This window comes from Eumetopias jubatus, unplaced genomic scaffold (assembly GCF_037043125.1).
Source record: "Eumetopias jubatus isolate StellerSeaLion01/CBP00866 unplaced genomic scaffold, mEumJub1_p1.0 scaffold_10, whole genome shotgun sequence".
NCBI classification, from domain to species: Eukaryota; Metazoa; Chordata; class Mammalia; order Carnivora; family Otariidae; genus Eumetopias; species Eumetopias jubatus.
Window position 1 is genome coordinate 77,458,044 of NW_028274816.1, and position 27,963 is coordinate 77,486,006.

The window sequence follows — 27,963 nt, forward strand, 5'->3', positions numbered from 1 at the left end:
CGCTCCCCGCCGGCTCACAAGTGGCCGCGGCAGCTGGCGAGGGCGCCCGGCCGCCCGCCGGCCCGACGCGTGCGGGATCAAAGCGGCCGGGAAGCGGCGGGCGGGGAGGAGGCGGGGGGCTCGGAGGTGTGAGCGAGCTTCCCAGGGGCTGGCAGGAGCGTGGGAGCGCAGAGTGCAGGGCGGCGACAGAGACCCGGAGAGACCGCGAGAGATCAGAGACCCAGGCCCGCCGGAGACGAGCCGCGCGGGCGGGAGAGGCCCGGAGCTAGAGACGCACGGACACAGGTGCAGACCCAGCGAGACCACGCGGGCGCTGCTAAGACACCTGGAGAGAGACAGAGCCCCCGAGGGGGCCGCGGGGGGCGCAGGAAGACGGCGGCACCAAAAGGCCGGGACCCACGGACTTAGAAAAAGCAGGCGTGCTTCAGAGAGAACAGAAACTAGGAGAGAGCGAGCGAGGAAGAGAAAGGGCCAGAAGAGCCCGGGACTCGGGGAGTTTAGGGCGGAAAGGCCCCGCCCCTCCCCTGCGGAGGGTGGGAGGACCCCCGGGGCAGGGATCCGAGCAGCGTGTCCTTTCTCAGGGTCACGCCTGCGGAGGTGCTGGGGGGGGGCGGAGGGAGGGGTGTGGAAGGCAGCAGGACCCCCGGGCTGGGCGGACGAGAGTGGGAGGATCTTGCGAATCCGGATCTGGATCCAGAGCCTCCAACTCTGCCATAGGATAAAAAAGTTGAGTATTAATATTTGCTAGGAATGTTAAACAGAGATGCTTCTTAGACATTTCATCAGACTTCTCCCCATTTGGGGACAAGGAAAAAAAAAAAAAAAAAGAAGCGAAGGAACACTGCATTGGCCGGGAATCGAACCCGGGCCTCCCGCGTGGCAGGCGAGAATTCTACCACTGAACCACCAATGCAACCGACAACCGCTCTTTAGTGGCCCTACCTGAGCTTGTAAGAGGTGGAGACGGCAGTGGTCAGGCAGAAAGTGTAGGCCCGGGGCTCTGGGAAGGAGTGGCCCCGAGTAGCTGACGTGGGTGGAGCGCCAGACCATCCTTCCTCCCGCCCGGATCCGGCCACCCGGCCATAAAGTCGCCCCATATGGCCAGGGGCGGCCCCACACTCGGGTGCGAACAGCCCGGGGCCCCGAGCCTCGCGTGCAGGTGAGAAAAACTCAGCCCGAGCGCAGTTTCCCAAGGAGGGGGGCGAGGGGGGCTTTGGGGCCACACATCTGCGCTCCCATTTGGCCCAGGTAGGGGGAGGTGGGATGTGCTGGTGGCCCTGATCCCAAATGGGAGCGCCCTCCCCAAGGTCTGTGTGTCTCTGGGCTCGGGCTTTGGCAAGGCAGGCTCCGTGAAACAAAACAAAACAAAACCCCAAGGTGTGGAGAGGCCCTGGGAGGGCTCGGAGAGCCTCGTCGGCCCCTGACTCCGCAGCTTATCTTCCGACTCGGTCTGCAACCTTGTCTTTCCGTGTCCTTGTCCCGGGCGGTCTGGCTGTCCCGTGAAATCTCTGATTTTATCTTCTCAGACGCTTTATCTGGAAGCCTCCGAGTGTTCACGCACCATTCTGCAGAGGGTCATGTTCTTGGTTTGAGGTGGGTGTTGATCCCTTTTTGTATCTCTTTCTTGTCCCTTTAAGAAAACTGCCTGTTCCCTGCTCCCCGATGGGGTGGAGGGGTCCCCAGGAGCAAGCAGCAGGAGCACGACTTAGGTCAGGTATCCTGGAAACCATGCACCGGAACCTCCTATAATTAGTTTTGAATCAAATACTTCTAAGTGGGAAGGTTTCTCCACCTCCTGCCCATGCTTCAAAGCCTTGCTTCCTCTTCCTTGAGGGTCCCGCTCCTTCCCAGTCCAGCCACCCGTCAGTATGACCCTCTCCCCAGCACCTGCTTCACTCTGCTCTGTAATAGCTACTTGATAACACACGTCTTTCCCCCTCGATCCTGTAAGGGTAAGCTGGGCCTGTAGTGCTTATGTAGTATGAACGATCCAAGCCTACACCAGTGTGCGTAGTGCTCGGGGAATGGAGTAAGATTCACTAAGATCGCACAGAGCGGCTCCTTCACCCCAGGTGAATTAGACAGATTCACCCAGCACACTCAGGTGGCTCCCTTACCCAATTAGGAGGTGGATTTTGAGGGAAGGTGTATAAGATCCAGTCTGGGGGTTGAGGGATGCTATCTTTTATTTCAGAGTCGGTGGGGGAACAGAGAGCTCCCAAGAAGCTGCGAATGGTGGTTGGCGGGGGGCGGGGGGGGACGGGGGACTCTGAACTTCATTCCTGAGTCCTCTCCCAGATCACCTCAACTCCCCCTCCCCCTAATAACCTCCTCCCTTCAGCTGGGTTCCACCTCATTATACAGCCTTAGGGGCCTTAAACCAGCCAGTGCTGCATTGGCCCCTCATTTCCCACACTCCCAGGCCAGTTCCACTCCTTCCCCTCCCCCTTGCGCTCCTCCCCTTTCCGGGAGCCTCGTGCCCCGGGCGGCACCGGGAGGGATCCGGGTGCCGAAGGGGGCGGGTCCGGGTCCTACACACCCCCCCCCCAACCCAGGAGCCTGCGGGATATAAGGCGCCAGGCGGGCAGGGGCTCGGTCCACACCAGGGTCCGGAGGAGCGATGGTCACTCGGGATCGAGCCGAGAATAGGGACGGCCCCAAGGTGAGAGGCGGGAGGGGAGGGAGCAGAGGTCCTTGGTCCGGTCAGGGGACCGGGTCCCTGAGACCCTGGGGGAAGGGAAGAGCCTGGAGGCGCAGAGTTGGAAGGGGGAGAGGTGCGGGGGGGGACCCAAGGAGCCAGGAGCTGGAAAGGAAGCTGCAAAGTATGAAGAAGGGGACAGGGTCAGGGCAGGAGCTGCGTGGGCGGCAGAAGTAGAGGTCTTGGGTTTGGGTAATGGGATGTGGCACCTTGCGGCTTGGAGGGCGTGGCAGGGGGCACGGATTTGAGTGAAATAAGCAAGGGGAGCACAGAGCTAAGGGAGGCGGGTGGAAACTAAGTGCCGAGAGGCTAGGCACTTGCTCCACGCGCTCCGTGAGCCAGAGCTGGCCCAGGGCAGCCTTATAGAGAAGGCCCGGAATGCACTGGTTCCAGAGGCCTGAGACCGGGTGGAAGCTTTTAGAACCAGTGGAGTAATGTGACTGCATAGACGGCTTAGAGGGAGAAGAGGAAGCGCGGTCGCGCTGGGTATCTCCCTTTCTACACTCAGGGCCGCCAACTCAGAGCCCGGCACCTTGCGGGCCACGTGTCTGGGCGCAAAGAGGGCCCCCAAAGCTCTCCACTGAGACAGAGAGACTGCACGAGACGGAGACGTAGAGAGAAAAGAGGAGGAGAAGGAGAGACACAGAGAGGGGAGGAGGGAGGACGAGACTGAGAGAGGAGAATGCAGAAGACCCGGGAGAGAGAGGAGGCGAGCTACAGACATTGACCCTAGGGGCGTTGGGAGCGGGAGCGGAGAGGGACCCAATGGGCCCGGCCCTAGGCCCTCGTTGGGGGTGTCCGGGAAGGGGTGGGGGCGGGACTGTCCCAGCCGCGGGATCCGAACGCCGGCGCGGCCGCGCTGAGTCTCGGTCCGGTCGGCCCGCTCTCCCTTTCCTGCTGGTCGCAGATGCTGAAGCCGCTGGTGGAGAAGCGGCGCCGGGATCGCATCAACCGCAGCCTGGAAGAGCTGAGGCTGCTGCTGCTGGAGCGGACCCGGGACCAGGTCAGTCCTTCCACCGCCCCCGGAGCGTCCCCAGCATCCCGTCCTCGCGACCCAGGGCCTCCTACTGGGGTGGGGACACACGCTGCACTGGCGACCCAGGCGCCAAGGCATCCTGACCCGAGTCCCGCCCTTGGAATCCCATCCCAGAGCCCCCTCTCGCTCTCAGAACGGGATCTTCATGGCCACCCCTCGGGTCTGTAAGTTTCACACCCGGCTCTGTAAATTTCACTCCCAGGGTCGGTCAGTGTTCAACCTCGGGGTCTGTAAACGCTCGCTCCTCCTCCCCCACACCCCCTCGAAACAGCCTGCAGGGTGGTTCATTTCAAGTCCCTGGGTTTGCTGTTTCAAACCCCCTCCTCACCCTGTGGGTTGGTTTCATCCCCTCGGGTTGGACGGTGTAGTCTCAAGGTTTCCCAGGGCCATTCTTGGTCATCGCCACTCCGCATTCGGTCGCGCGCTCCGTGGGCAGCGCGCACACGCGATCGGGGGCACCCCCAGCTCCCGCATCCGCCCTCCCTTCTTCCCCCTGCCACTTCCCCCTCTCTCCCCACCCCTCTCTGTCTTTGCGCCCTCCCCCTCCCGTCTGTAGAACCTCCGCAACCCGAAGCTGGAGAAAGCAGAGATACTGGAGTTCGCCGTGGGCTACTTGAGGGAGCGAAGCCGGGTGGAGCCCCCGGGTACAGCGCGGGGGTGGGGCAGCGGAGGGCGGGAGGGGGGATTCACGGAGGCCCGGGGCCGGGGTAGCTGGGGCGGACCCTGCGATGGACGGTGGGCTTGGGGAGTGGTAGGCTCTGCTCCGAGGCGAGGTTAATAACACCCGCGCGTGTCTGTCTCTGTGTCTCCCTCATTTTCTCCCTCTGTCCGTCCATCTGGCTTCCTGTCTCTGTGCGTCTGTCGGGCCTCGGTATCTCTGCGCCCCGCCCCTTCCCTCACCCCTGCTGGGCCCCTGCCCTGCCCGCCGGTGCTCCCGCCGGCCGCACCCGCCGCCGCGGCTCCAGGGGTTCCCCGGTCCCCAGCCCAGGACGCCGAGGCGCTCGCCAGCTGCTACTTGTCCGGCTTCCGCGAGTGCCTGCTTCGTCTGGCGGCCTTCGCGCACGACGCCAGCCCGGCCGCCCGCGCCCAGCTCTTCTCCGCGCTGCATGGCTACCTGCGCCCCAAGCCGCCCCGGCCGGAACCGGTAGATGCGAGGCCCCAAGCGCCGCGCCCACCGCTGGACCCCGCCGCCCCGGCGCCCGGCCCCGCGCTGCACCAGCGCCCCCCAGTGCACCAGGGCCCCCGTAGCCCGCGCTGCGCCTGGTCCCCGTCCCCCTGCTCGCCCCGCGCCGGGGATTCCGGCGCGCCGGCGCCCCTCACCGGACTGCTGCCGCCGCCGCCGCCGCCGCCGCCGCCGCCGCCGCCGCCGCCGCCGCCGCCGCACAGACAAGACGGGGCGCCCAAGGCCCCGCCGCCCCCGCCGCCCGCTTTCTGGAGACCTTGGCCCTGAGCTTTGGGGGGTGGGGCGGGGGCGGGGGCTGGGGGTGAGGTAGAGACTCCAGCCCGAGGGCAGCAGAGGGACCCGGGCGTCGGGGCTAGCAGGTGTTGGGGAGGGCGGCGGGGCGCGCGGGCGCAGCGCGCGGGTGAGATGTGGTCTATATTAGAGTATCTATATAAATATATATTTCCCTGGTTCCTGTCCCTTTTCCCTGCCCCTCCCCCCCTTGCGTCTAGGATTGTACCCTCTCTGCCCCCGGCCCAGCCCCAGTCCCCTCCCGAGTCCCTAGTGCATGGAATAAAGTGGTTATTAAATCCCCGTGTGTCCCCGAGCCAGGGGCCTGCCTTTATGTCGGCGTCCACGCCCACTTTCCTTCTGTCTCCCTTTCCTTCTGTCTCCCGCCCCTCCCAGTCCTGCTCTCCATGGCCCAAGCCCCGGGGCAGACAGGTAAGTAAAGAAGAGAGCAGAGCGGAGACTGAGGTTGAAGCTGAAACCAGGTGGAAAACACTGAAATAGGGTAGGGGGAGAAGGGATGGGAACCTTTACGGAAAAGCCAGATAAAGAGGAAGGGGAAAAAAAAAAAAATTGAAATAAAATCGACTCTGGTGGGATTCGAACCCACAACCTTTGAATCGCTCTTTCGTCACTAGAAGTCCAATGCGCTATCCATTGCGCCACAGAGCCACCTGGCGGGCGGCGGCGTCTGACGGCTTACGGGTACTAGCATGCGCAAGGGGCGGGGAGGGAGAGGGGTGTGAGGGAATTGGGCGGGGCGGGCCAGGAGCGCGTGGTTGGGACCTCGCAGGCCTGCCGGGGAGAGGTAGCGGGCCAAAGGCACGAGAGCCAGGTGGGAGTGCGGGCGCGCACGGGTGGAAGAGACAAGGAGAGAGAGCAACCGAGCAGGAGCGAGCCAGTACAGAGCTCCGGCTGCCCGCTTGGGGGATGCTTCCAGCCCAGGCGCACCCCACTCCTAGATGTGGCCCCACCCATGAAAATAAACTTGTTTCGTTGCAAATATCGGTGTATCTCTATTTCCTCCGCCCTGTTTCGCCGTTCGCTGCTCCTGGGTCTGGGGTTTCCAAAGAAGGCCCGCTGACTTAGAACAGTCATCGCGAGCCTGTCTCGCCCCTCTAGTCTCTTAGGAGGACTACGGGGAGGACTTGCTTCCACGCAGGTAGCGTGGCCGAGCGGTCTAAGGCGCTGGATTTAGGCTCCAGTCTCTTCGGAGGCGTGGGTTCGAATCCCACCGCTGCCAGGATGGAGTTTTTCTGGTGGCCTCTGCATCCTAGAACTCCTAAACCCCCTACCCTGGCTGGGATGTATGCCTCTTGTTTTTACAAGGACTGCTTGCAGTGATGGCACCATCCCCTCCATGCTACTGGGGACAGCCTGGGTGGTGTCAGCCAGAACCTGGCGGGAACCGCCAGAGAGATCTTCGATTCTTCGTAACTGATGTCCGCAGTAAGGCGTCCTGAAATTGCGTTCTCTCTCAAAACTGGTGCACCTTGCTCTTATCTTTTAAGTGCTGACTGCGTGTTTGGATGGTGTGCCGGAGGCTCCGATTACCCGGTCTGAGAAGCCCAAAGGACAGCGTCTTCGTTTGCTTTCCTTCTCAGACCCTCTCGGGGAACGAGAAACGCTCATACACGAAGCTGAGAAATAACGGTACGAATTGAGGCAAAATTCAAGGTTCCACCGAGATTTGAACTCGGATCGCTGGATTCAGAGTCCAGAGTGCTAACCATTACACCATGGAACCCACTTCTGGGTGCTTTCTTCTGGGAGTGTACATAATACTGAAGTTCTTGCCCCTCCCATTCTCCCATTCACAGAAAAGAAAACAAAAAACACCTACCTGAAGCGGTGGGCGCCTCTATGGAGCTCCTGAGATACGAACTGAGATGCGCTGTGACGTGTAAAATACACACCACACTTAGAAGACACGGTACTTACTGCAAAGAAGATTGTTAAAATTTCATTAATAATTTAAAAATATTGATTACGGGTTGAGATAAGATTTCATTGGGTTAAATAAAATGTTATTAAAATTAATCTCACCTGGTTCTGTTTACTCTTTAATGTGCCCACCAGAACATTTAAGTTCGCAGGAAACATCTCTACTTTCCCTCCGCTCTCACTCGTTCTACTTTCTGAAAACTAAAAATCCTTGCCGGGGTTACTATCAGTTCTTTTTTAAAGTCACGTAACAGCACTTTTGTTATTCTTTTTTTTTTTCCTTGCTTTTGTTTAAAGGAATACGGATATTACGCGTACTCAAGAAGAGATATATACTCCTGGGGGAAAAAAAAAAAAACAAAAGCAAACGCCCGAACAGGGACTTGAACCCTGGACCCTCAGATTAAAAGTCTGATGCTCTACCGACTGAGCTATCCGGGCTCTTGCTAGGCGTTTGCGCTACTGCCTCTAAGAGCTGTTCGCCCGCTGAAGTCCAGGTTCCCGGAAACCGAGGGTGAGTGCACGCACGAGCGCAGCGCCCCGGGCGCGCACCAGGAGCGAGCAGGGGCGGCCCCGCGGCTCCCGCCTGCGCTCTGCCAGCCTCGCTCGAGCACCGTCCCCGCCGGGGTCCGGCTGCTGGGATCGGAGCGCCGCCGAGGCTGGGCAGCTGCGGTGCCGGGACTGGCCGCGCGGGGCCGCTGCCGGCTGCGGGCCTCCCCGGCCGAGCTGTTTGTCCGCGGCCCGGGTGACCCAGATCCCCGGCACCCCCGCGCTTGGCCCCCGCCTTGCAGGCCACGGGCGGGCCCGGAGCGGAACGAAGGCCACGCGGGGCGTTCAGACGTGAGCCCCGGGTCCACTTTGGTCCGCTGGCCGACCCCATCCCGAGGGAGGGACCGAGATCGGACGTGCCGCGGAGCGGCGATCCGGGGAAGCCGGCGTGGGGACCGTGGTGCGCAGTGGGGAGCGACAGGAGAGTTGGGCCTGACTCCTCTGCAGGGGCGACTCGCCTGCGTGTGGCCGCGGTCACGTGTGATTTATGTCGAGTATGGCTCACTTGCGAAGACTGATTCACATGGATGATTCACAAGTAGGGAATGCGGGTGCCCCGTGCCCAGGCCTGGCTGAGAGGAGGAAAGGGTTTCGGGGCAAGTTGGGGGGTGGGCGGACCAGGGCCCCAGGGTCTCAGCGGCCCCTAACCGGGAGCAGGGCAGTGTCCCAGTCACACAGGTGTCACCTGCTCCTCGTCTCCCTCTCAGCCCCTGGTCCCTCCCTTCCCGCTGGGACTCGGACTCCTGATATCCATCTGGGTGAGCCCTGTCCTGCCAGCCAGAGAGACCGGCTGTGCCAGAGGCAAGCAAACAACTATTAGGGTGGGGAGAGGGAGCCCGCAGTGAGCCGGGACAGAGACCGGGAGCTTCGCGGGAGAGAGGCGGGCGAACCCCAGAGCATCCCAGAGAGAGCGGGGCCTTCCCTGGGAGGCCTACCTGCCCGGGCCGAGCCCCCCCACTCAGGAGCTCCGCAGGCCGACAGCTCAGCCCCGCCCCGCCCCCGCCCCTCCCCCCGGCCCCCTGCGCCAAGGCGAGCTGCTGCTGTGGTCACCGCTGCCGGGGCATCCCTCTTTCCTTCCCGCCATGGCCGTGTACCGCGTGTGTGTGACCACGGGTCCCTACCTGAGGGCCGGCACGCTGGACAACATCTCTGTCACTCTGGTGGGCACCTGTGGTGAGAGCCCCAAGCAGCTGCTGGATCGCTTGGGCAGGGACTTCGCCCCTGGGTCTGTAAGTACCGAGGAGAGGGAGGAGGGACCCCTGAGGGCCTGGGGACCCTGAAGGAGGGGAGGGTCATTCCCCCAGGTCATTCCTCCAACCCTGCAGAACTCAGGGAGCCGGCCTTGACCTCCTCACCATCCTATTCTGGTCTCTGTCTTTCCTGGGGAGAGGATACTTTCTACCCAGGCAGGGCTGTGAAGAAGGAGCCAGGGGCTGGGGGTCAGGAGAATTCCACCGGCTTCCTAGCTCCTCTCATAATTGAAGGTGGGCTTTGGGCAAGTCACTTGCCCTCTGTGAGTCGGGGTTTCCTCTTCTCTGGAGGGGATCCGCTTGCCTCCGCCAAGCCCCACGATTGTTTGCTGGTGGCCTACACAAGGGTGCGGGGGCCAAGGAGGCTGGTGAGATCCAGAATCCACTCTGCTCACTCACCGTGCCTCTGGGAGCCGTGGCCGCTTCTGCTGGGATGGAGGGGTGCCTTTTCCTAATTCATACAAAGGCCCCGCGTGGGTTAGCGGCTCTCAGCTTTATATCCCAGAACAGATGTAGGCATAGAGGCGCCTCGCCAGGTGTAAGGATGCCCCTGCCGTTCCTCGCCTCTCACCTGCTTGCTTTTTGGTCCCCTCAGGTGCAGAAGTACAAGGTGCGCTGCTCAGCGGAGCTGGGCGAGGTCTTGCTGCTGCGTCTACACAAGGAGCGCTACGCTTTCTTCCCCAAGGACTCTTGGTACTGCAGCTGCATCTGCGTCACGGCCCCCGATGGCACCCGTTCCCACTTCCCCTGCTATCAGTGGATTGAGGGCTACTGCACCATAGAGCTGCGACCAGGAACAGGTGGGCCAGAGGCCGGGGGCTGGCCTGGGTTGCAGAAGGCATCTGTTGGGGCCGGGGCGGGGGTGGTCTCACGGGGCCCAGGCCGCAGGGAACGGGGGTGGGGTTAGGGTAACTGGAACTCAGAGCTTTCGGCCCACTCCCTCTGCACTCCCCCAGAGTGAATTTCTCCTGCGCCCAGAGCGGACTTGAGCTGTAAGCCGAATAACTGGGTGTCGGCAGGTGCGGAAGCTGAGAGAATTTAGCAGGAAAGGCCCTGCCGACAACTACTACTGGCTTTTCTGGTGTGGACGAAGTCCCTGTGACGTGCTGTTAGGATTCCCTCTTGCATCTGGGGGGCCTTTCAAAGATGCCGAGCTCGAGCTCCTTCAGCCTCTGGACCCCCACCCACGTCTCCTGAGCCGTCTGATCCCAAGAGGCATGACCAGGGCTGGTCCGAGTGTTGACATGAGTCTTAGGGGTGAGAGGTGATATCTCGGCCCCCTAGCGAGTTCTTCAGAGACCCCCCCATCATCCTAGCATTTCCATCTGTCCACCACTTCCCAAAATATACTCATTCATCAGTCATTTGTCAAGTACACATTATGAGCACAGTGTCGGGCACCACACCAGGTGCCAGGAATACACAAAATGACTACAATGTAATTTCTGCCCCAAAAGAGTCCTGGGAAGGAGACAAAAGGACAATTAGGACGATCGTTACAATTTGGGGGTGAGGTTGTCTTGAGTCCGTTCTGCTGATGAATGCACGAAGAACATGGGGTATCCTTGTCAACTGAGGGATTGGGTTCAAGGGTTAGGGCGTTCAGGCAAGCTTCACCTTTTGAAAAGAGACGTATATGATGAGTACTTTTCATTCCCCACAGCAAAAACTATTTGTCAGGACTCCCTTCCCCTTCTTCTGGACCACAGGAAACGGGAGCTCCAGGGCCGACAGGAATGTTACCGGTGAGGACGGGCTAATTTGACTTCTTCCCCCACCTTTATGCCGACCTCAGCCTCAATCAGACTGTCACTAAATCTGACCTCAGATCCAACCTTGGGGCCTCGGCTCTGGTCAGGACCCTCATGTAACCCTAACTTCCTTCTGAGGTTGACCCCAAGTCTAGATCCAGAACGCGAGTACCGACAATTGTCCCAAGAACATCAGTGAATCCACACTCAACCCCTCCCTCAGCTGTCCTTGATGGGTCTTTTTACCCTAAGTTTGACTAGCCACCCCTGACCTCTCTCCCCTGGAAGCTGGAAAGTTTACGCCCCCGGCTTCCCCGGCATGATAGACGTCAGCAGCTTTGAGGAGATGGAGACAGACAAGAAGTTTGCCTTGACCAAGATGACGCCTCGGGCAGACCCAGGGGACAGGTGAGGGGGTGACCCCGAGGGTCTGGCAGGGAGGTAGCTTCAGGTCGGGTGGGAGGCCGGAGGCAGGGGAGGATCCGGGGAAGGATCCAGGGAAGGAATGAAGGGGAGTGGGCTGCAAGTCCGTCTGACTGGTGTCTGTCTTTCTGCCTCCCCCACCGCCCTCCACAGCAGTGGGAATCGGTACTTGCCTGGCTTCCCCATGAAGATTGACTTCCCGTCCCTGATGCACATGGAACCCAACATTCGCTACTCAGCCACCAAGACGGCCTCTCTGCTCTTCAACGCCATCCCCGCGTGAGGCCACTGCCCTCCCCGCGCTCCTGTCACTCTCCCGTCTGCCCCCACCCTGCCAGGCATATCCACACCTCTGGCCCCGGTCTCCCCCCTCTGGCCCCTGTCTCCCCCCTCTGTCCCCGGTCTCCCCCTCTCTAGCCCCGGTCTCCCCCCTCTGGCCCCTGTCTCCCCCTCTCTGGCCCCGGTCTCCCCCCTCTGGCCCCGATCTCCCACCTCTGGCCCCTGTCTCCCCCTCTCTGGCCCCGGTCTCCCCCCTCTGGCCCCTGTCTCCCCCTCTCTGGCCCCGGTCTCCCCCCTCTGTCTCCGGTCTCCCCCCTCTGTCCCTGTCTCCCCCCTCTGGCCCCGGTCTCCCCCTCTCTAGCCCCGGTCTCCCCCCTCTGTCCCTGTCTCCCCCCTCTGGCCCCGGTCTCCCCCTCTCTAGCCCCGGTCTCCCCCCTCTGGCCCCGATCTCCCCCCTCTGGCCCCTGTCTCCCCCTCTCTGGCCCCGGTCTCCCCCCTCTGGCCCCTGTCTCCCCCTCTCTGGCCCCGGTCTCCCCCCTCTGTCTCCGGTCTCCCCCCTCTGGCCCTGTCTCCCCCCTCTGGCCCCGGTCTCCCCCTCTCTAGCCCCGGTCTCCCCCCTCTGGCCCAGTCTCCCCCTCTCTGGCCCCGGTCTCCCCCTTCTCTCTCCATTCTCTGTCTCCCTATCATCTCCTCTTGCTCCTTTGCCATCCCTTTTATTTCCAGTCCTCAAATCTATGCAATGAACAGAGCACCTTCTCGGTGTAGAATTTGGTGCTGTCTTGAGTAAGACAGGGAGGCCTGGCCCTAAAGCTTTAAGGAAGTGAAGTCAGACCACCTCACATTCAGATCCTAGAACCAACACCTTCCAGTTGTGTGACCTTGATCTTCACATAGTCTCTAAACAGTTTCCTCATTTGTAAAATGACAGTAACATCCATGCCTACCTCATAGGTCGGCGGAGAGGAAGCGAGATGGCATCTAGTGCAAAACAATCTCTCAGTGGATGTGACCGAGTGTTAGGATGTCGTCTTCCACCATGAGGAGCTCAGTGTCCCTAGGGAGATGTCTGGCATAGTTAATTAGGAACCAGGGGGGCCATGAGCAGCTCGAGTCCACAGCTGAGGCTCTGAGTGTGACTGATGGAGGGGGTACTGTCGACACTCATGACCAGAGTCAGCCAGGGTGGGCAGGGGCCAGCCCGTGGCTCCCGGGAAGGCAGGTAGGACTGAAGCAGGCTTGGGGCCGTGGAGAGGAGAGTGAGCAGAGAGGGGGTGGGTCCTGGGCAAAGCCAGGTTCGTTTGGGGAGGACGGAGAGGCTCAGCTGGCCATCTGTGCAGGGGCTGCATTAGAAGGCACAGAGGAGTCCGGGCCAAGGGGCTGGATCCTCATCCTTAGGGCTTCTGTGCCCAGCTGAATCTTTGGGAGAAGGGCTAGTGGGAGAGGGGCAGAGGTGGGGCAAGCGGGGAGCTGGGGAGTGTCCTGGCTGGAGCGCAAGGTGGTCGCAGGTGGCTCGGGCCTCAGGGCAAGGACCCGTGAGAGGCCCTGGCAGGGCTGAGGGACCAGGGTCGCCTGAGCTGGTCCCCAGATGGACATGTGGGTCTAAACAAAGGAAGGCCCGGAAGACCCCCTAGGACAGAGCTCGATCCCAGGAACCCCGGGATCACGACCTGAGCCGAAGGCAGAGGCTTCACCAACTGAGCCTCCCAGGCGCCCCTCCTTGCTCTCTGCTTTAACACAGAGCTCCCGCCCGGTGTTTCCCCTCTCTGGGGCCTTATGGGGCAGGTACCCGGCAAATGCTATGGACCGAGGGGCGGGCAGCTCAGGGGACACTCAGGAAGTTGTCCCCGGGCTTGTGAGGTCATGGCACCCACACCCTTTGGGGCATCTGAGCACACTTGCACAGCCTCCCTCACCCACCACTTGCCACAAACCCACCTGGTAGGCGTTGTGGTCCCTTCCATTTAACTTGGCGCAGGCAGTAAGTGGTTATTACGAACTGGTATGTCCGGGCATCCACGGCCAGTCCTGGCCCTAAGGGGCCCATAGTATCATGTGTAATAAAGGGCATCAGGAGGACATTGGATTTACCATGCAACGCAGGGAGGGCGGAGCATTTTGTGGAAGATACACACCAGGTGTGTGTTTGCGGGGTGTCAGGCCGTGCTCCCTGGTGGACTGTGTGTCTTAGATAGGTTTGATAGTAGGTGGAGATGTAGGATACAGCTCACCATGAGAGGCACAGCTTCAAAAAATTCAAACAGTACAGACACCCACAAAGTGAAAAGTGCACGGCGCCCCCAGGCTGCCGCCCCCCCACCTTTTACCAGTCTGGTGTACAAAGTACACCTCGGGTTGCGTGTCGCAAGAAGGCTGTGGTTGGTCGGGACCGGCTGGTGGCAGACGTCCCAGCCACACAGGGGCCGGCGAAGGTCCGTGACTAGTTGGAGAAAGGCCAAGGCACCAGTGAAGATTGGCAGTGTGCACCACTGGGCGTGCACACATGGAGTCACCCTTACAAAGCCTCAGCTGGTCACTAGACTTTTCTAACGGGCACACTGTTAGGCACCTCTGCTCTGGACGTTGACCTGGTCGGGTCCCTCCAGGCCTCTAGGCTGGGGGCACAGTGCCCTGGGGCAGCCCCAGGCCCCACCCTCGCTTCCCCTCCCCCTCAGGTCTGTGGGCATGAAGCTCCGCGGGCTGCTGGACCGCAAGGGCTCCTGGAAGAAGCTGGACGACATCCGGAATATCTTCTGGTGCCACAAGACGGTGATTTCAGGTGTGCAGAGCCAGGCAGATGTCTGTCCCCCACCCTACTCCGTGCTCTGCACCCTCCGCCCCATCCTGGGAAGGGGCCTTTTTTCAGCCCTCTCAGGGAGACCGTGGGACCCCCGAGAGAGGGGCTCCTGGGTTCATGGGTGGCCACCGCACAGATTCCCCTTAGGAGCTCACGCCACCTCCCCTTTCTCTGGGAGGGGACAGGGACAGGGGAGTGAGGACAGAGAGATACCCTGCTTGCCTGGGAGACTGTCAGGGCTGGACCTCGGGAAGCAGTTTCTGGACGAAGCAGCCCCCTCTCTTGCCCCCTAGAATACGTTATGGAGCACTGGTGCGAGGACCCCTTCTTCGGGTACCAGTACCTGAACGGCGTCAATCCCGTCATGCTCCACTGCCTCTCCAGCTTGCCCAACAAGCTGCCCATCACCAATGACATGGTGGCCCCTTTGCTGGGACCCGACACCTGCCTGCAGATGGAACTAGAGGTGGGTGAGGTGCCATTATGGACAAGGGATGGGCGTGGAGGGCAGGGATGGGACGGCTGGGGCTGCAGCCAGCCTTGCACCTTTGAATTGGAGCGAATGGGGATAAGGGCCGGCTGGGGCTGGGCATGGCTGGAAGCCTGGGGTGAGGCTTGGTGGATCGTAGGAGGGAGCAGGACAGCATGGAAGAGAAGGTCCTGCCCGTGTTCTGGGGCCTCCAAGATCCCCAGTGCTGAGGCCCAAAGAAAGCGATCTTAGGACAGGTGGAAGGCAGTGCCGCCGCATACAAGGGGGACAGTCACGGAGACTAGGAGCTCCGAGGAGGGCGTGGGAGAAGATGCTGATCAGTCTCTCTGGGGCAGCCAAGCCCTCAGGCATCCTCCAGAAGGCTGGAGATGGGGCAGTCAGTTTTGAGTGTGTGGTCATTTTCCTATTGTTGGGTATACTGACAGGGTCACTGAGTTGAGAGAGCAGGAAGGACCAGGTATGGGGGGGCCGGGGAGAGGACGCCAGCGTATCCAGGTGGGAGGTGGCGCACCAGGGACTCAGCTGGACCTCATTCCGGACATTCTGGGGAGGGTGGGTTTCCTCACTCTGGCCATGAGCGCAGGCACCAAGCATTACTGAGGCCCCGGCTGGGGTGGGAGTGGGCGGGGAACAGAGAGGGCAGCGCAGCGCGGGTTGGAGGGCTCTGTGAGCCTCTGTGTGCCTTCCGCAGAGGGGCAACATCTTCCTAGCGGACTACTGGATCCTGGCGGAGGCCCCGGTCCACTGCCTCAACGGCCGCCCCCAGTACGTGGCCGCCCCGCTCTGCCTGCTATGGCTCAACCCGCAGGGGGCGCTGGTGCCCCTGGCCATCCAGGTGAGACCTGGGGCGGGATTTCGGGGGCGGCACACTAGCAATTTTGAGACTCACCCCTTTATTATTCTTGGGCGCAGCTCAGCCAGACCCCCGGGCCGGAAAGCCCCATCTTTCTGCCCACTGACTCTTACTGGGACTGGCTGCTGGCCAAGACGTGGGTGCGCAACTCCGAGTTCCTGGTGCACGAGAACAACACACACTTTTTGTGCACGCATTTGCTGTGCGAGGCCTTCGCCATGGCCACGCTGCGTCAGCTGCCGCTCTGCCATCCTATCTACAAGGTCTGTGTGGCCCCCGGGCGGGGGCCAGGGGAGGGGGGGCGCAGCTCGGCCTGCTCCCCTGACCCTCGGCTCCTGGGCCCTCATCCCGCCCGCAGCTCCTGCTCCCGCACACTCGCTACACGCTGCAAGTGAACACCATCGCGCGGGCCACGCTGCTCAACCCCGAGGGCCTTGTGGACAAGGTGCGGCCTCCGGCCCCCGCCCGCCGCCTCTCTGAAGCCCCGCCCCCAGGAAGCTTTGCCCCGCCCACAAGCCTCCTCGGCCTCCAATCCTACTTCACCGTCCCTGCCAGACCCATCCCTCAAGCCCCGCCTCTCCCCGCCGGTTTCCCCTACTTGCCCCGCCCACAAGCCCGGGCCCCGCCCCCTCGGGCCCGGCTTCCGAAGTCTCCCGCAGGTGGGCAGGGCAGCGCCCCTCGATCTCATCCCCTGTCCGACCCTGCGCCGGCGTCACTGCTTTCTTTCAGTTACCAAATACCGAGGGAGTTCCTCCTATGCACGTAGTAGGACCGCAACTTCTGCAGCCCTCGTCAGTCCCTGCGGGGGTTTGACCCGTGGTCTTGGACTCCTTGATTAACTGGAACATCCCCGTGGCTGAGTCACTGGCCTCGTCCCGTCCCCAAGCCGAGCTGTGTTGTGTTCTCAGGTCACCTCGGTCGGGAGGCAAGGCCTCCTCTACCTCATGAGCACCGCTCTGGCCCACTTCACCTACACCGATTTCTGCCTTCCGGACAGCTTGCGGGCCCGCGGCGTCCTGGCCATCCCCAACTACCATTACCGGGACGACGGCCTGAGGATCTGGGCGGCCATTGAGAGGTGCGGGGTGCGGGCCCAGGACCCTGCAACCAGTCTGGCCCCACCAGGGCCTCCTGGCCCAGGGTCAGTGTGGACCCCTGTTCTCATGCACGCTGGGGAGCTTGGGGCTGGGGGTCGCAGGTGCTTCAGGCCCCACCAGGGAGCACCCCCAGGGTGAGAGTTAGGATTGGGGTCCTCAATGAAATGACAGGTAGCTGCAGGCTGGGGAGGGGCTGGGCTGTGTATGAACACAGGGGAGGAAGGAGAGGACAGGGTGTCCAGAGGAATGGAGGGGGGTGGCAGGTGCAACAGTGAGGTGTGGGCTAGGGCCCCCAGGCTCTCCACAGTGCCCTCCCCACCCCCAGACCCCTGGGTGGGAAGGAGACTCAGAGCACCCATGACTCAGGAGTGGCCAAACCTGGGCCCTTGGGCTCCCTCTGGATCTGGAGGTTCCCACCGGCCCGTGGTGGGCTCTCGGTGGACACTGGCTGTCTGGCTCTCCCCAGCCTGAGTGGCACTGGGCCTTGGATTTTTGGCCAGGCCCGAGTCCCAGGTCACCCCCGTGGCACGAGCATCTCTTTCCTGCAGCTTCGTCTCCGAAATCGTGGGCTACTATTATCTCAGTGATGCATCTGTGCAGCAGGACTCGGAGCTGCAGGCCTGGGTCGGCGAGATTTTTGCTTGGGCGTTCCTGGGCCGGGAAAGCTCAGGTATCCCATCCCCCAACCACAAGCTCCCAATGACCTGGTGTTCCCTCTGGCCTCACTTGTTCCTTAGTTCTTATTTATGGACAAGCCTTTGAAGTACATCCTATTATTAGCCCTGCTGAACAGATGAGGAACAGGCACAGAGAAGGCTTTGCAGATAGTGGCAGAGGCGGGATCCAGAGCCGGCTCTCACGGTCTCCAAAGTCCTTGCCTGCAGGCACTACACTGTGACCCTCTGATTCTTCCTCGACTTTTACTCGAGCCTGTCCGTCCACCACTGCTTGCTGAGCTCTGTGGATGTGTCCCATCATGTGGTAGGAGCATCTCCAGCCTCAAAGGTTGAGGATTCTGGAACCTTCTCTCATACTTCCTCATGCTTGTCCCACCAGGTGGCCCCTCTAGCCACCAACCTCTCTCATTTCTTTGGGCCTCTTGGAGAGACGTGATCCTGCTGCCGCCTGGTTCTTCCTTATTAATACCTGTCACCTGGCACTAACGTCCCCCCTTCTGACACTGCCCGAGAGGATTTTGAGACCCATGGACCCCAGTGGCCCCCTCTCCCTCCCCCTTTGTTTAACTTCAGCAGACCACCCTCCCTTCCTTAAAGTCTTCCCTTAGCCCCAGGGAGGAAACATCCTCTGCGCCTCCCACTTCCTCCCGGGCCTCTGCCATGTCCCTGTCCCAGCGGTTGGCTTGTCCCGCCTGGGTCTCTGTCTCCTCTCTACCCTCCCGTGATGGACTGATCCTTTCTCCCGTTTCTCCTCTGGAGCTGACTCCAGACTTGGAAATCCCTCTGCCCCACATTCCCTGAAGAACTTTCCATTTCCGCTGCTGTCTCATTGTCACCCTTGAGACCAGCACACAAAAACTACCAGCTACAGGTTCTGAGACTTTTTTTTTCTTTAGACAACAAATTTTAAACATACAGAAAAGTAGAGAGTATAACGTAACGTACACCCATTCACCCACTGCCCAGATTCCACAAGCATTCATTTGATTAATCTGTCGCTTTTATTTATTGCTGAAGTCTTTTAAATTACATCTATCTCATATTTTACTCCCAATCAATATGCAACTCAAAAAACCCCCCATTTTTCTACACAATCACAATACTGTCATCACGCTTGATGAAACTGACAATAAACTCCAATATGGCGCATGTAGAGGGAGAAGCAGACTCCCCACTGAGCAGGGTGCCCGATGTGGGGCTCGATCCCAGGACCCCAGGATCATTTCCTGAGCTGAAGGCAGATGCTTCACCAACTGAGCCACCCAGGAGCCCCTCTTTTGGATCTTTAAAGGATGACCCGTCCCCTGCTTAGCAAGCCCACTGTTAATCCTGGGCTGACCTGATCCTGACTGCTTCCTCCCCCAAGGGCAGTTGTTTTTTTTTTTTTTTCCCTCTTTGGGGTTGTTTTTTATTTAAGACCTGGGGCAGCAGGGGGTCTAATTACTGTTGGCTGATTCTCCTATCTCACTTTATTCAACCTGTCTCTGACTCAGTACATCAGAGCATTCTTCAGATGGACAAACATCTCTGACATTGCAAGCTTATCGCAGATTCCTGGTTTAAGACAAGGCACACTCATTCATTAACTTCAGTCAGTGTGATTTTTGCTTACATATTTCACAGGCAACAAATTAACAATGGGAACTACAGAAAAATCCCCAGAGGGCCTGACTTCTTTTGCCTTTTAATCTTGGCCCTTCCAGGTTAGACTATCTACCCCAAAGGGAACATCCCAGGAAATTCCCACAGGCTCCCAAGTCAGACGCCCGGTCCTTCCTCCAACCCTCTGCATCCTCACTGCAAACTCTGAAACCATCTGCATCCTCACTGCAAACTCTGAAACCATCTTTGGCTCCCACTCTGTCTTCCTGTTTCCCTAAATCCAGTTGGGTGGCCAATTCCTCTTGTCGCCATCATGTCCCACTGTCACCACCCAGTCCCGGTCCTCATACTGTGACAGTTTCTTCCCTACCGGCCTGACCGTTCCTAGCCTCTTGCTGCCCACCCATCAGGTTGTCGGGCCACCGCGCTGACAATCCTCCGGAATTGTGCCCAGAAACTGCGTGGCCTGGCACACGCTTTGGCCTCACCTCCAATAAGTACCTCCCTGCCCCTTTGCCTTGCTGATGCTTCATTCCTTCCCAATCTGCCTTCTTACCTTCTTAGGCATTCACTCCAGTCAACCAATAATTACCGGGCTCTTAATATTAAGTATTGTTCCAGTGGCTGGGGTTTAGCAGTGAACATGACGAACGAAACTCCTGGCCTTCACGGAGCTTCCCATTCTAGCGGGGAGATTCAGATAATCACCAGACAAATATGTCAGGGGGTGGGCTAGGGGCGCTCAGGAAAAGGAAACAGCATGTTGAGGTAGGGGGGTTATTTCAGCTTGGCAGTCCAGGAAGGCCTCTCGGAGGAGGTGACATTTGAGTAGAGAGCTAGTTCTGCGGATAACTGGTTTTAGCAAGGGGGTGACGTGATCGGATTTATGATTCTAAAGTCTCAGCATCTCTGGCCTGCAGGGACAAGGGTGGAAGCAGGTGGGTTCATGCAGGAAGTATTTGCCGATATGCGCGGCATGAGATAAAAGGGGGAAAGAGCTCACAGACTATGGTCTGAGCGACTGGACAAAGCGACCAGAATGGGACCACCGTGGGAGGGACAGATCTGGGGAGTGAGCGGGGGAGCAGGGCTAAGCGTCAGGGTTTGCAGGGCTGACGTCTGAGAGGCCGCGTAGACACCCACCTTGGAGTGTCAGATGGCAGCCGCAGAGTTATGCCCGCGGCCGTGTCTAGAATTCAGGGGCCAGATGGAGCAGGAGGTGTGAATTTGGGAGTCATCGGCCAGTGGGAAGCGGTTAGAGCCATCGATGTGGAGGAGAGCAATGATGTACAGAGAGGGGAGGACCCAGGGCTGAGCCTGAAAATGCCTTCTTCCTCCGTCATCTTTCTCCCATTCAGAGCTCACCCACCCTTGTCTTCCTGCAGGGAGGTCTCCCCTAAGCGCCTCAGCCCCAGTGTTTGTCTCTGCCCTGCCTGTGCTCCCCTCAGAGAGCCCAGCCCTGGTCTTGGAGCCCCCTTCTGCTTCCATCACTGCGAACTTATGAGTAACACACTCTGGTCCCCTGCCTTTGTTGCTAAGCCCAGCTGTGGACGATCCGCCACTGGGTGCTTGGGCAAATCTTGGCAAACTGGGTAGAATTAAATCATTAAGGGCTGGGGCGCCTGGGTGGCTCAGTCTGTCGGGCACCCGGCTCTTGGTTTCGGCTCGGGTCCTGATCTCAGTGTTCCTGGGGTCGAGCCCTGTGTCAGGCTCCGCGCTTGGCTGGAAGATTCTCTCTCTCCCCCTCTCCCTCCCCCTCTGCCCCTACCCCCATTCTCATTCTCTCAAATAAATAAATAAATCTTTTAAAAAAATCATTAAGTGCTATCAGGGGTTGCAGATAGAAGTGGGGAGAAGACCCAACTTGGCTGTCAACTTGAACTTGGCTCCTCTCTTGTGAGCTCTGCCGGCCGGGCGTTTTCTGGTCCAATCCCAGTGGCCAGCTCCTATCCCGACCCCCTTCAGAGACCGCAAACCTTGGTCATGTCCCTAACCTCAGCCCAGCCCTAATCTTAGTGAAAAGACAGTGGTGGCCAAATGCTCAGCCCTCTCATCCTCACTCTCCCCTTGCGGTGAGCCCTAGCCCTGAGCTGCCCCCCAGGAATCCGGTCCTCTCCCTCCACACCCTTTTCCCTTCCTCCCACACCCAGGCTTCCCACGCCGGCTGTGCACTCCAGGAGAGCTGGTGAAGTTCCTCACTGCAATCATCTTCAACTGCTCCGCCCAGCACGCCGCTGTCAACAGTGGGCAGGTGAGGTGGCAGGGGGCAGGCCTGGGGGCACTGGGCTATGCAAGGTTAGGCTCAGCACTGGACGTGAGGCCAGAGTTGGGGTTGAGAGCATGGGTGGGTCAGAGTTGAGGTGGGTTTACGTTTGGGGCTGAGGTTGGGTGGTGACTGGGTGGAGTGAAGGAGTGAAGGGCCAGTGTTGGATGAGGACTGGGGTGGAGCGGGGCTCAGGATTGTAATGGTGACTCCAGCTAGTGTTCTGTGGGGAGTAAAACCTATGGGGCCTGTCACGGTGAGGACGCAGCCAAGGGGAGTATCAGGCTGTGCTGGGTGGCATGCCAGCCCTTTGACTAGAGCCCTCTTTGGGTTCTGCTCCTTCCTTGGTGATTCACTCCACCTAGTCCTGGAACACTGGGTGGGGAGTGACAAGGGGTGAGCCCCCTACCCCACTTCTGGAACTTTTTACCCTACACCCCTCCCTCTCTTCTCTTTCCGCCATCCCTTCATTTCTCAACTGCAAGTACTGGGATGGCAGGGCGAGATCAGGGATGAGGAAGGAGCTGGTTCTCCCACTCTGGCCAGCTGACTCAACTGGGGTGGGGTCTCTACAGCATGACTTTGGGGCCTGGATGCCCAACACCCCGTCATCCATGAGGCAGCCCCCACCACAGACCAAGGGGACCGCCACCCTGAAGAGTTACCTAGACACCCTCCCAGAAGTGAATGTCACCTGTAACAACCTTCTCCTCTTCTGGTTGGTCAGCCAGGAGCCCAAAGACCAGGTGTGTATGGGGTGTAGGGTGGGTGGGGGTGGGGGTTTACAGGGCCTAGGCAGTGGCCCTGGTGGTAGCTGTTCCAGGGGGGCTTAGGGACTGAGTGCTGCCATTTATGCCCACTGCTGAGCTTGTCTTGGGTTCCTCAGTTTCTTTAGGAAATGATAATTGATCCCCAAAGACATACATGGAAGCAAATACCAGTTTAGTGGCTGGGGCACAATGTCTATCAAATTCACCAGTTTACCAATCCACCCATCCATCCATCCATCCATCTATCTATCCATATGTCCATCCAACCACCCACCTATCCATCCATCCATCCCTCCATCCACCCACCCATCCACCCATCCACCCATCTGTCCATCCATCCATTCATCCATCCACTTATTCCTCCATCAACCATTCATCCATTAACTGCTCATCCATTCATCTAAACATTCAACACACATTATTTTGGATACCTCGCACATGTCAAGATGGCACTGGGCACGTAAAGCTGAATGAGACCTTCCTGCCTTCAGGAATCCTATGGTCTAGTTGAGGAGACACACAGGGACATGAAAAAGGCCATCACAGTGTTGTAGGAATCATTTATGTACAAACACATACTTCATGAGCATTTGCAATGTGCCAGACGTTGGGGGGCAGATCTGAACCCTATCCTCATGAGCTTAGTCTCGTAACAGAGGTGAGAATGGGGACTTGTGGAACGTGACCAAGTCTGGGCGAACCCAGGAAGGCTTCTTGGAGGAAGTGACATCAAAGCTGAAACCTGTAGGACAAGTAGGAGCTCGGCAGACAAAGGAAGGGCAGGGTTAGTTTCTAGACAAGAGGAAGGACACAACCAAGTGAAACAAAGTGAAGGTGAGTCCGTTGGTGTGTTGGTAGGATTGTAAATGTTTCGTGAGGGCACAGTGTTCATTCAGAGGAGGATGGGGAGCCACTGAAGAGCTTTAAGCCCGGGGTGACATGGCTGAATTTGTGTTTTAGCAAGGGCGTGTGGATGGTTGGAAGGGGCAGTTCTAGGCAGGAACAGGTGAGGAGGCTGTCAGGTCGGCTTGGCCAGGGGAACAGCCCCTTGATCCCTAATTACCAATATTTTCATTCACGTGTGGGATCATCAATCCCACCTCTGCCCTCCTGGTCTTGTTCACAAGCCCTCTGACGTCACAGGAATGTCCTCATTTCTCATGCTTGACTCCATTTGGTGCAGGTGCATGTCATCTTCCTAACAAGTTTTAATTACCATCTCATGGCCTGGGAATGCCAGGAACTCATCCCTGGATCCTGTTCCTTTCTGGTCCCATTTCCCAAGGACTTGGAGACATTCTTTTTCTTTTCTTTTCTTTTCTTTTTCATTATAAAGGAAAACACTCTGGGGTTCTTTTTGTCTACTCACAGAATACTCTATTACTATTCCCAATACTCTCATTCAATACTTCTAGCCACTGAATGTGTGTGGGACCAGTGGGGTGTCAGATAATTTAACTCAGTTCTGACACTCTCCTTGCAGATAGTGGCAGGTCCTACGGGTTCAGACTCAGTCCCAAAAGACTGCCGTGCCCCCCCATGCCAACCTCAAGCCCAGGTTGTCACCTGGGCTTCTGACCCACCAGCTAAAAATCAGAGGTTTCTACAACCCCCCCCACGCCCCTGCCACCCCAGGTTTGGTCATTTGCTGAACTGAACTCAGGGAAAACAGTTTACTTATTAGATTACTGGTTTATTTATTATAAAAGGACATAACTCAGGAACAGCCAGAGATGTGCTGGGCAAGGTGTGTGGGAGGGGGTGCAGGGCTGACTTGCTCTCTCTGGCTGCCCTGCTCTACCCATACCTCCATGTGTTCACCAGCCTGGAAGCTCTCCAAACCCCTGCTGCTAGGGTTTTCCTGTCTCATTATTACCTAAGTGTGATTAATTGAATCATTGGCCACTGAGGATTAAGTCAACCTCCAGCCCCTCTCTCCTCCCCAGAGATTGGGGGCTGGAACTGCAAATTCCAACCCTCTAATCACGTGGTTGCCTCTCCTGGCAACCACCCCCATCCTTAGGGGCTTTCCAGAAGTCACTGCATGAACTGTAAACTCAGGTGTGGTTGAAAGGGTCTTATTATAACAATTATAACAAGACACCTTTAACACTTGAACGCTTACAAAATTATAAGGGTTTCAGGAGCTCTGTGCCAGGAAAGGGAGGAAGCCCAAATGTATATTCTTTACTGTAAATTGCAATATCACTGTGGTGAGGGATGACAAGCAAGAGAAGAGGATGGGGGTGGAGGGCTCCCTCTGAGAAGCCAGTGGTGGGGTCTACCTTAGAAAATTATTAACAACAGTGGGGCACCTGGGTGGCTCAGTTGTTAAGCCTCTGCCTTCAGCTCAGGTCATGATCCCAGGGTCCTGGGATCGAGCCCCGCATCAGGCTCCCCGCTCAGCAGGAAGTCTGCTTCTCCCTCTCCCACTCCCCCTGCTTGTGTTCCCTCTCTCGCTGTGTCTCTCTCTGTCAAATAAATAAATAAATAAAATCTTTAAAAAATTATTAACAACAGTAGCTATAGCTTCTTGGGGATCTCTCATGTCTCAGTCATTAAATCAGATACCTTATGTATGCTATGTATGCTATTTTAAAATACAAAGTAGGTAAGGATCTTTATTTAAAATGCTTAATACAGTGCCTGGCATGTAAGTGTTCAATAGATGGTAGTTCCATTTTTTAAAAATATTTTAAAAAAATTTTAAGTAATCTCTACCCCCCACGTGGGGCTCGAACTCACAACCCCGAGATCAAGAGTCGCACGTTCCACCAATGGAACTGTCCAGGCACCCCAAACGGTAGTTGCATTTTACAGGGGGGAAAACTAAAGCAAGTTGGTTCAGAGACACTAAGCAAGTTGCCCAAGGTCACAGAGCTAGTACGTAGGCTTTGAACCCAGCCTGTCCTGTTCCTGTGTTCTGCGTTTTGGACAGCTACACTATAGTTTTAGAAATTAGATGTCAATCTGGTAAATAAGACATAAAACTGATTCTTTGAAAATACCAATAAAATAAAGAAACCAGAGACAATCCCAATCAAAAGAGTTGAGAGAACATCAATGTACATTTGGTAGGAGTGGAAAAGCAAACAGCCAATAATTGAGAAGGTTGAAAAATCACAAGAAAGCATGACTTGCAGTTTTATGAAAACACATTTGGAAATCAAGGTGAAAGAGATGATTTTCTAGGAAAACAATAAAGAAAAATTGACACCCGAAGAGATGAAAACCACACATAAGTGGAAAGGAGTATAAAAGATCTGATCCCCCTCCTCGCAAAGGGAGATTCTACTAAACCTTCAAGGACCAAGTCATTCTTAAATCACTCAAACTGCTTGAAAGTATAGAAAAAAAAGTAGACACTCCCAAATCATGTTACTAGGAACCTCGATTCCAGCACCTGGCCAAGGTGATGCTCTTAAGAAGGGAAGTGGGTCTCCAGTAGAAAGTTCTAGTCCCAGATCCACACTTCCCTGGGTGTGACCCTGGATATGTAATTGGGCCTCTCCAAGCCTCAGTTTCTTTATCTATGAAGTGGGAATGTTAAGAGCACCTGTCTTACAGGATTGTTGTGCCGTCATGATAGTTCATGTCAAGTGCTTGCAACGTGTCAGCTGTAATTAAGAAAATGAAATTATAAATGTGTTCCACTTAGCTACAACAATCTTAAAAATACATCATTAGCCAATGAAGGCCAATACTGCATAGTAAGACAATAATACGCTGTGCTGAGGTCTAGTTTATTCTAGGAATGAGAGGTCGGTTCACCCTGATGAAATCTAACGATGTAATTTATTACATCCATAAAGTAACACCATATAATCATCTCAATACGTGAAAGAAGCGTTTGCTAAGTGTGGACAGTCATTACTAATGAAAACTCAGTGTGAAAATGAAACTCCCATACCACGTTTTATTTTTAAAGATTTTATTTATTTGTTAGAGAGAGAGAGCGCACAGAAGCAGGGGAAGTGGGAGAGGGAGAAGCAGGCTCCCCGCTGAGCAGGGAGCCCAACTCAGGGCTCGAACTCATGATCTGAGTCAGATCCGTGATCCGAGCCGAAACCAAGAGCTGGACATTTTAACTGACTGAGCCACCCAGGCACCCCAAGACCAAGAATTTTGAAGCATCAGGATTATTGGCAACAATTAGATTGTATGCGGGTTATACTGGACAGGAGGTGCAGGCTGGTTAGGAGGCTAGGCCCCCGGAACTGAGGAGCTGAGCTGCTTCTGCGGACTGATCACGGAGAGAGGGGCCATCCCGTCCTGCCACAGGACGGCACCCACTAGAAGCTCACTGCGATGCTTGCCGATTGTGGTTGGCCGGGCTCTAAAGTGAGCCCGGTAATGGTGATTGTGTTGGGTGGATTGGCGAGATGCCTTCAGAACTAGTTGTCATCTTCAGGGGTTGGATTTTGTGAAATGGCGGAGTGACAGGTGTATCCTGGGTCCTATTTGCTGGAGCATGTTTACGTTGATTTCATAACATGTTGGGTTGATTTGTGTTATGAACATGCTTGTACTTCTTCGGTTCACAGAGCAGCAGACCAGGCGTTTAAAGTGGACCTTTGAAAAGGTGTTCTGGTCCAATGCATCCACTTTCAGGTGCAGAAACGGTCTCCGAGCGATAGTATCAGGCAGAGGGCTACCAGCAGAGGGAGCACTAACCTCAGGCTAACCATTCCAGCCCCCACACTCCCTGGGTTGTGAGTGTCTCCCCACCCCGCCCCCTGCCCCCTCTCTGGGCAGGCTCCCTGGAGTGGGGAGTGGTGGTTTGGCGGGCTCACGTTTGCAGTAACTATGGCTGGGTCAAGCCCTTGGAGCTACCCTGACTCTGTGTTGGCAAACGTGGTCCTTCACTCTTCTTCATCCCATCCTGACCGTCGGCCTGACCGCCTCCTGGTTTTCTCCCAGCGGCCCCTGGGCACCTACCCGGATGAGCACTTCACGGAGGAGGCCCCTCAGCGAAGCATCACCGCCTTCCAGAACCGCCTGGCCCAGATTTCACGGGAGATCCGGGAGCGGAACCAGGGTCTGGAGCTGCCCTACGCCTACCTGGACCCTCCCCTCATCGAGAACAGTGTCTCCATTTGACCCACTCCTCCTACTGCCCTGGAAAAAGGCTCCAGCTCAAGGACATGAGGAGGGCCGGCATGTCAGGGTCCCCTCTGTTCCCACTCAGCTGGAGCCTTCTCTGCACCTGGGGACCTCCCCCCCCCGGGTGGCTCTAGCCTCCTACGGGTGGGCCCTGAGCAGTGGGGGACCCGTAGAGCAGCGTCCAGGGTGAGAAGCCGCTGCCTAACATCAAACGCACAGCAGGTCCTTCAAGAGGAAGGAACCCCATCACCCCTTTCTCTACTTGGGCAGCCTCCTAATTTCCCTCTCCTGTGAAAACCTACCTCCTCCCATTGGGAAACCCACAAGGACTCTGAGCTCCCCTTTCCCGTCCTCCCCTGTCCCCAAACCCTTCCTCTTGCCTTGTTGCTTTGTTTCCGCTTTCCTCCAAGCCTAGGACCACCCAGTCTAACTTCCCTCTTTGGAAGAGCCTGGAAAATGGGCAAGAAAAGATGTGTGGCCTGGGTCTGCCCCATGGTCCCCGTTGACATCAGCATCTTTAAAGGGAGGGTTCGGATTACAGCCCAGCTTCCTTGGACCTCTAGCTGCAGGCCTCCGGGAGCTTGGGTGTATGGGGGGACCCTCTCCAGCCCTTGTCCTGTCTCCTCCCTCCTGTTTTCCTGTTCTTGAGCCCAATGAATTCAATAAAATCCAACATATTTGGCTCCCATTTCATTTTTGATTTGGGGTGTGTGTATGTGTGTATTGTGTGTGTTGTGTATTTGTGTGTGTGTGTGTGCGCGTGTGTGTAGGTGGCTGGGGTGGCAGGGGATGGGAGAAGGAGCGAGCAGTAGGGAGTCCCTGGATCATCTGCTCTGGAGACAGGGAGCCTCCCAGCTCAACCCATCACCTAGCCAGGCCCCACCTTCCTGCCTTCACCCCGCTGAGTGTGTCACCCATCAGGAGATGAAGGAAT

General features: G+C 57.6%; 2 protein-coding genes and 5 non-coding genes across 8 annotated transcripts; 3 read left to right on the plus strand and 4 right to left on the minus strand.

Moving 5' to 3' along the window:
* Window positions 1-842: 842 nt before the first annotated feature.
* On the minus strand, window positions 843-913 carry TRNAG-GCC (transfer RNA glycine (anticodon GCC)). Its single transcript has one exon. It is a non-coding gene; the product is annotated as a tRNA-Gly (tRNA).
* Window positions 914-2,620: 1,707 nt separating this feature from the next.
* On the plus strand, window positions 2,621-5,184 carry HES7 (hes family bHLH transcription factor 7). Its single transcript, XM_028124825.2, has 4 exons — window positions 2,621-2,662; window positions 3,606-3,701; window positions 4,291-4,378; window positions 4,700-5,184. Exons 1-4 carry the CDS (start codon window positions 2,621-2,623, stop codon window positions 5,182-5,184), a joined length of 711 nt encoding a protein of 236 aa, XP_027980626.2.
* A 585-nt stretch (window positions 5,185-5,769) lies between these two features.
* On the minus strand, window positions 5,770-5,856 carry TRNAR-UCU (transfer RNA arginine (anticodon UCU)). Its single transcript is given in 2 exon segments — window positions 5,770-5,805; window positions 5,820-5,856. It is a non-coding gene; the product is annotated as a tRNA-Arg (tRNA).
* Window positions 5,857-6,345: 489 nt separating this feature from the next.
* TRNAL-UAG (transfer RNA leucine (anticodon UAG)) lies at window positions 6,346-6,427 on the plus strand. Its single transcript has one exon. It is a non-coding gene; the product is annotated as a tRNA-Leu (tRNA).
* Window positions 6,428-6,859: 432 nt separating this feature from the next.
* TRNAQ-CUG (transfer RNA glutamine (anticodon CUG)) lies at window positions 6,860-6,931 on the minus strand. The gene has a single exon. It is a non-coding gene; the product is annotated as a tRNA-Gln (tRNA).
* A 565-nt stretch (window positions 6,932-7,496) lies between these two features.
* On the minus strand, window positions 7,497-7,569 carry TRNAK-UUU (transfer RNA lysine (anticodon UUU)). The gene has a single exon. It is a non-coding gene; the product is annotated as a tRNA-Lys (tRNA).
* A 1,166-nt stretch (window positions 7,570-8,735) lies between these two features.
* Window positions 8,736-27,108, plus strand: ALOXE3 (arachidonate epidermal lipoxygenase 3). 2 transcript variants are annotated; one of them, XM_028125025.2, is made up of 15 exons: window positions 8,736-8,906; window positions 9,523-9,727; window positions 10,591-10,672; window positions 10,967-11,086; window positions 11,255-11,380; window positions 14,053-14,156; window positions 14,468-14,640; window positions 15,356-15,499; window positions 15,577-15,780; window positions 15,876-15,962; window positions 16,426-16,595; window positions 17,163-17,284; window positions 21,044-21,144; window positions 21,732-21,902; window positions 26,847-27,108. In XM_028125025.2, exons 1-15 carry the CDS (start codon window positions 8,760-8,762, stop codon window positions 27,024-27,026), a joined length of 2,136 nt encoding a protein of 711 aa, XP_027980826.2. In that variant the 5' UTR covers window positions 8,736-8,759; the 3' UTR covers window positions 27,027-27,108. The 2 variants fall into 2 exon arrangements, with proteins under 2 accessions (XP_027980826.2, XP_087884103.1); XM_088027977.1 differs by having other exon boundaries at window positions 8,760-8,906; window positions 11,258-11,380.
* The last annotated feature ends 855 nt before the right edge of the window (window positions 27,109-27,963 follow it).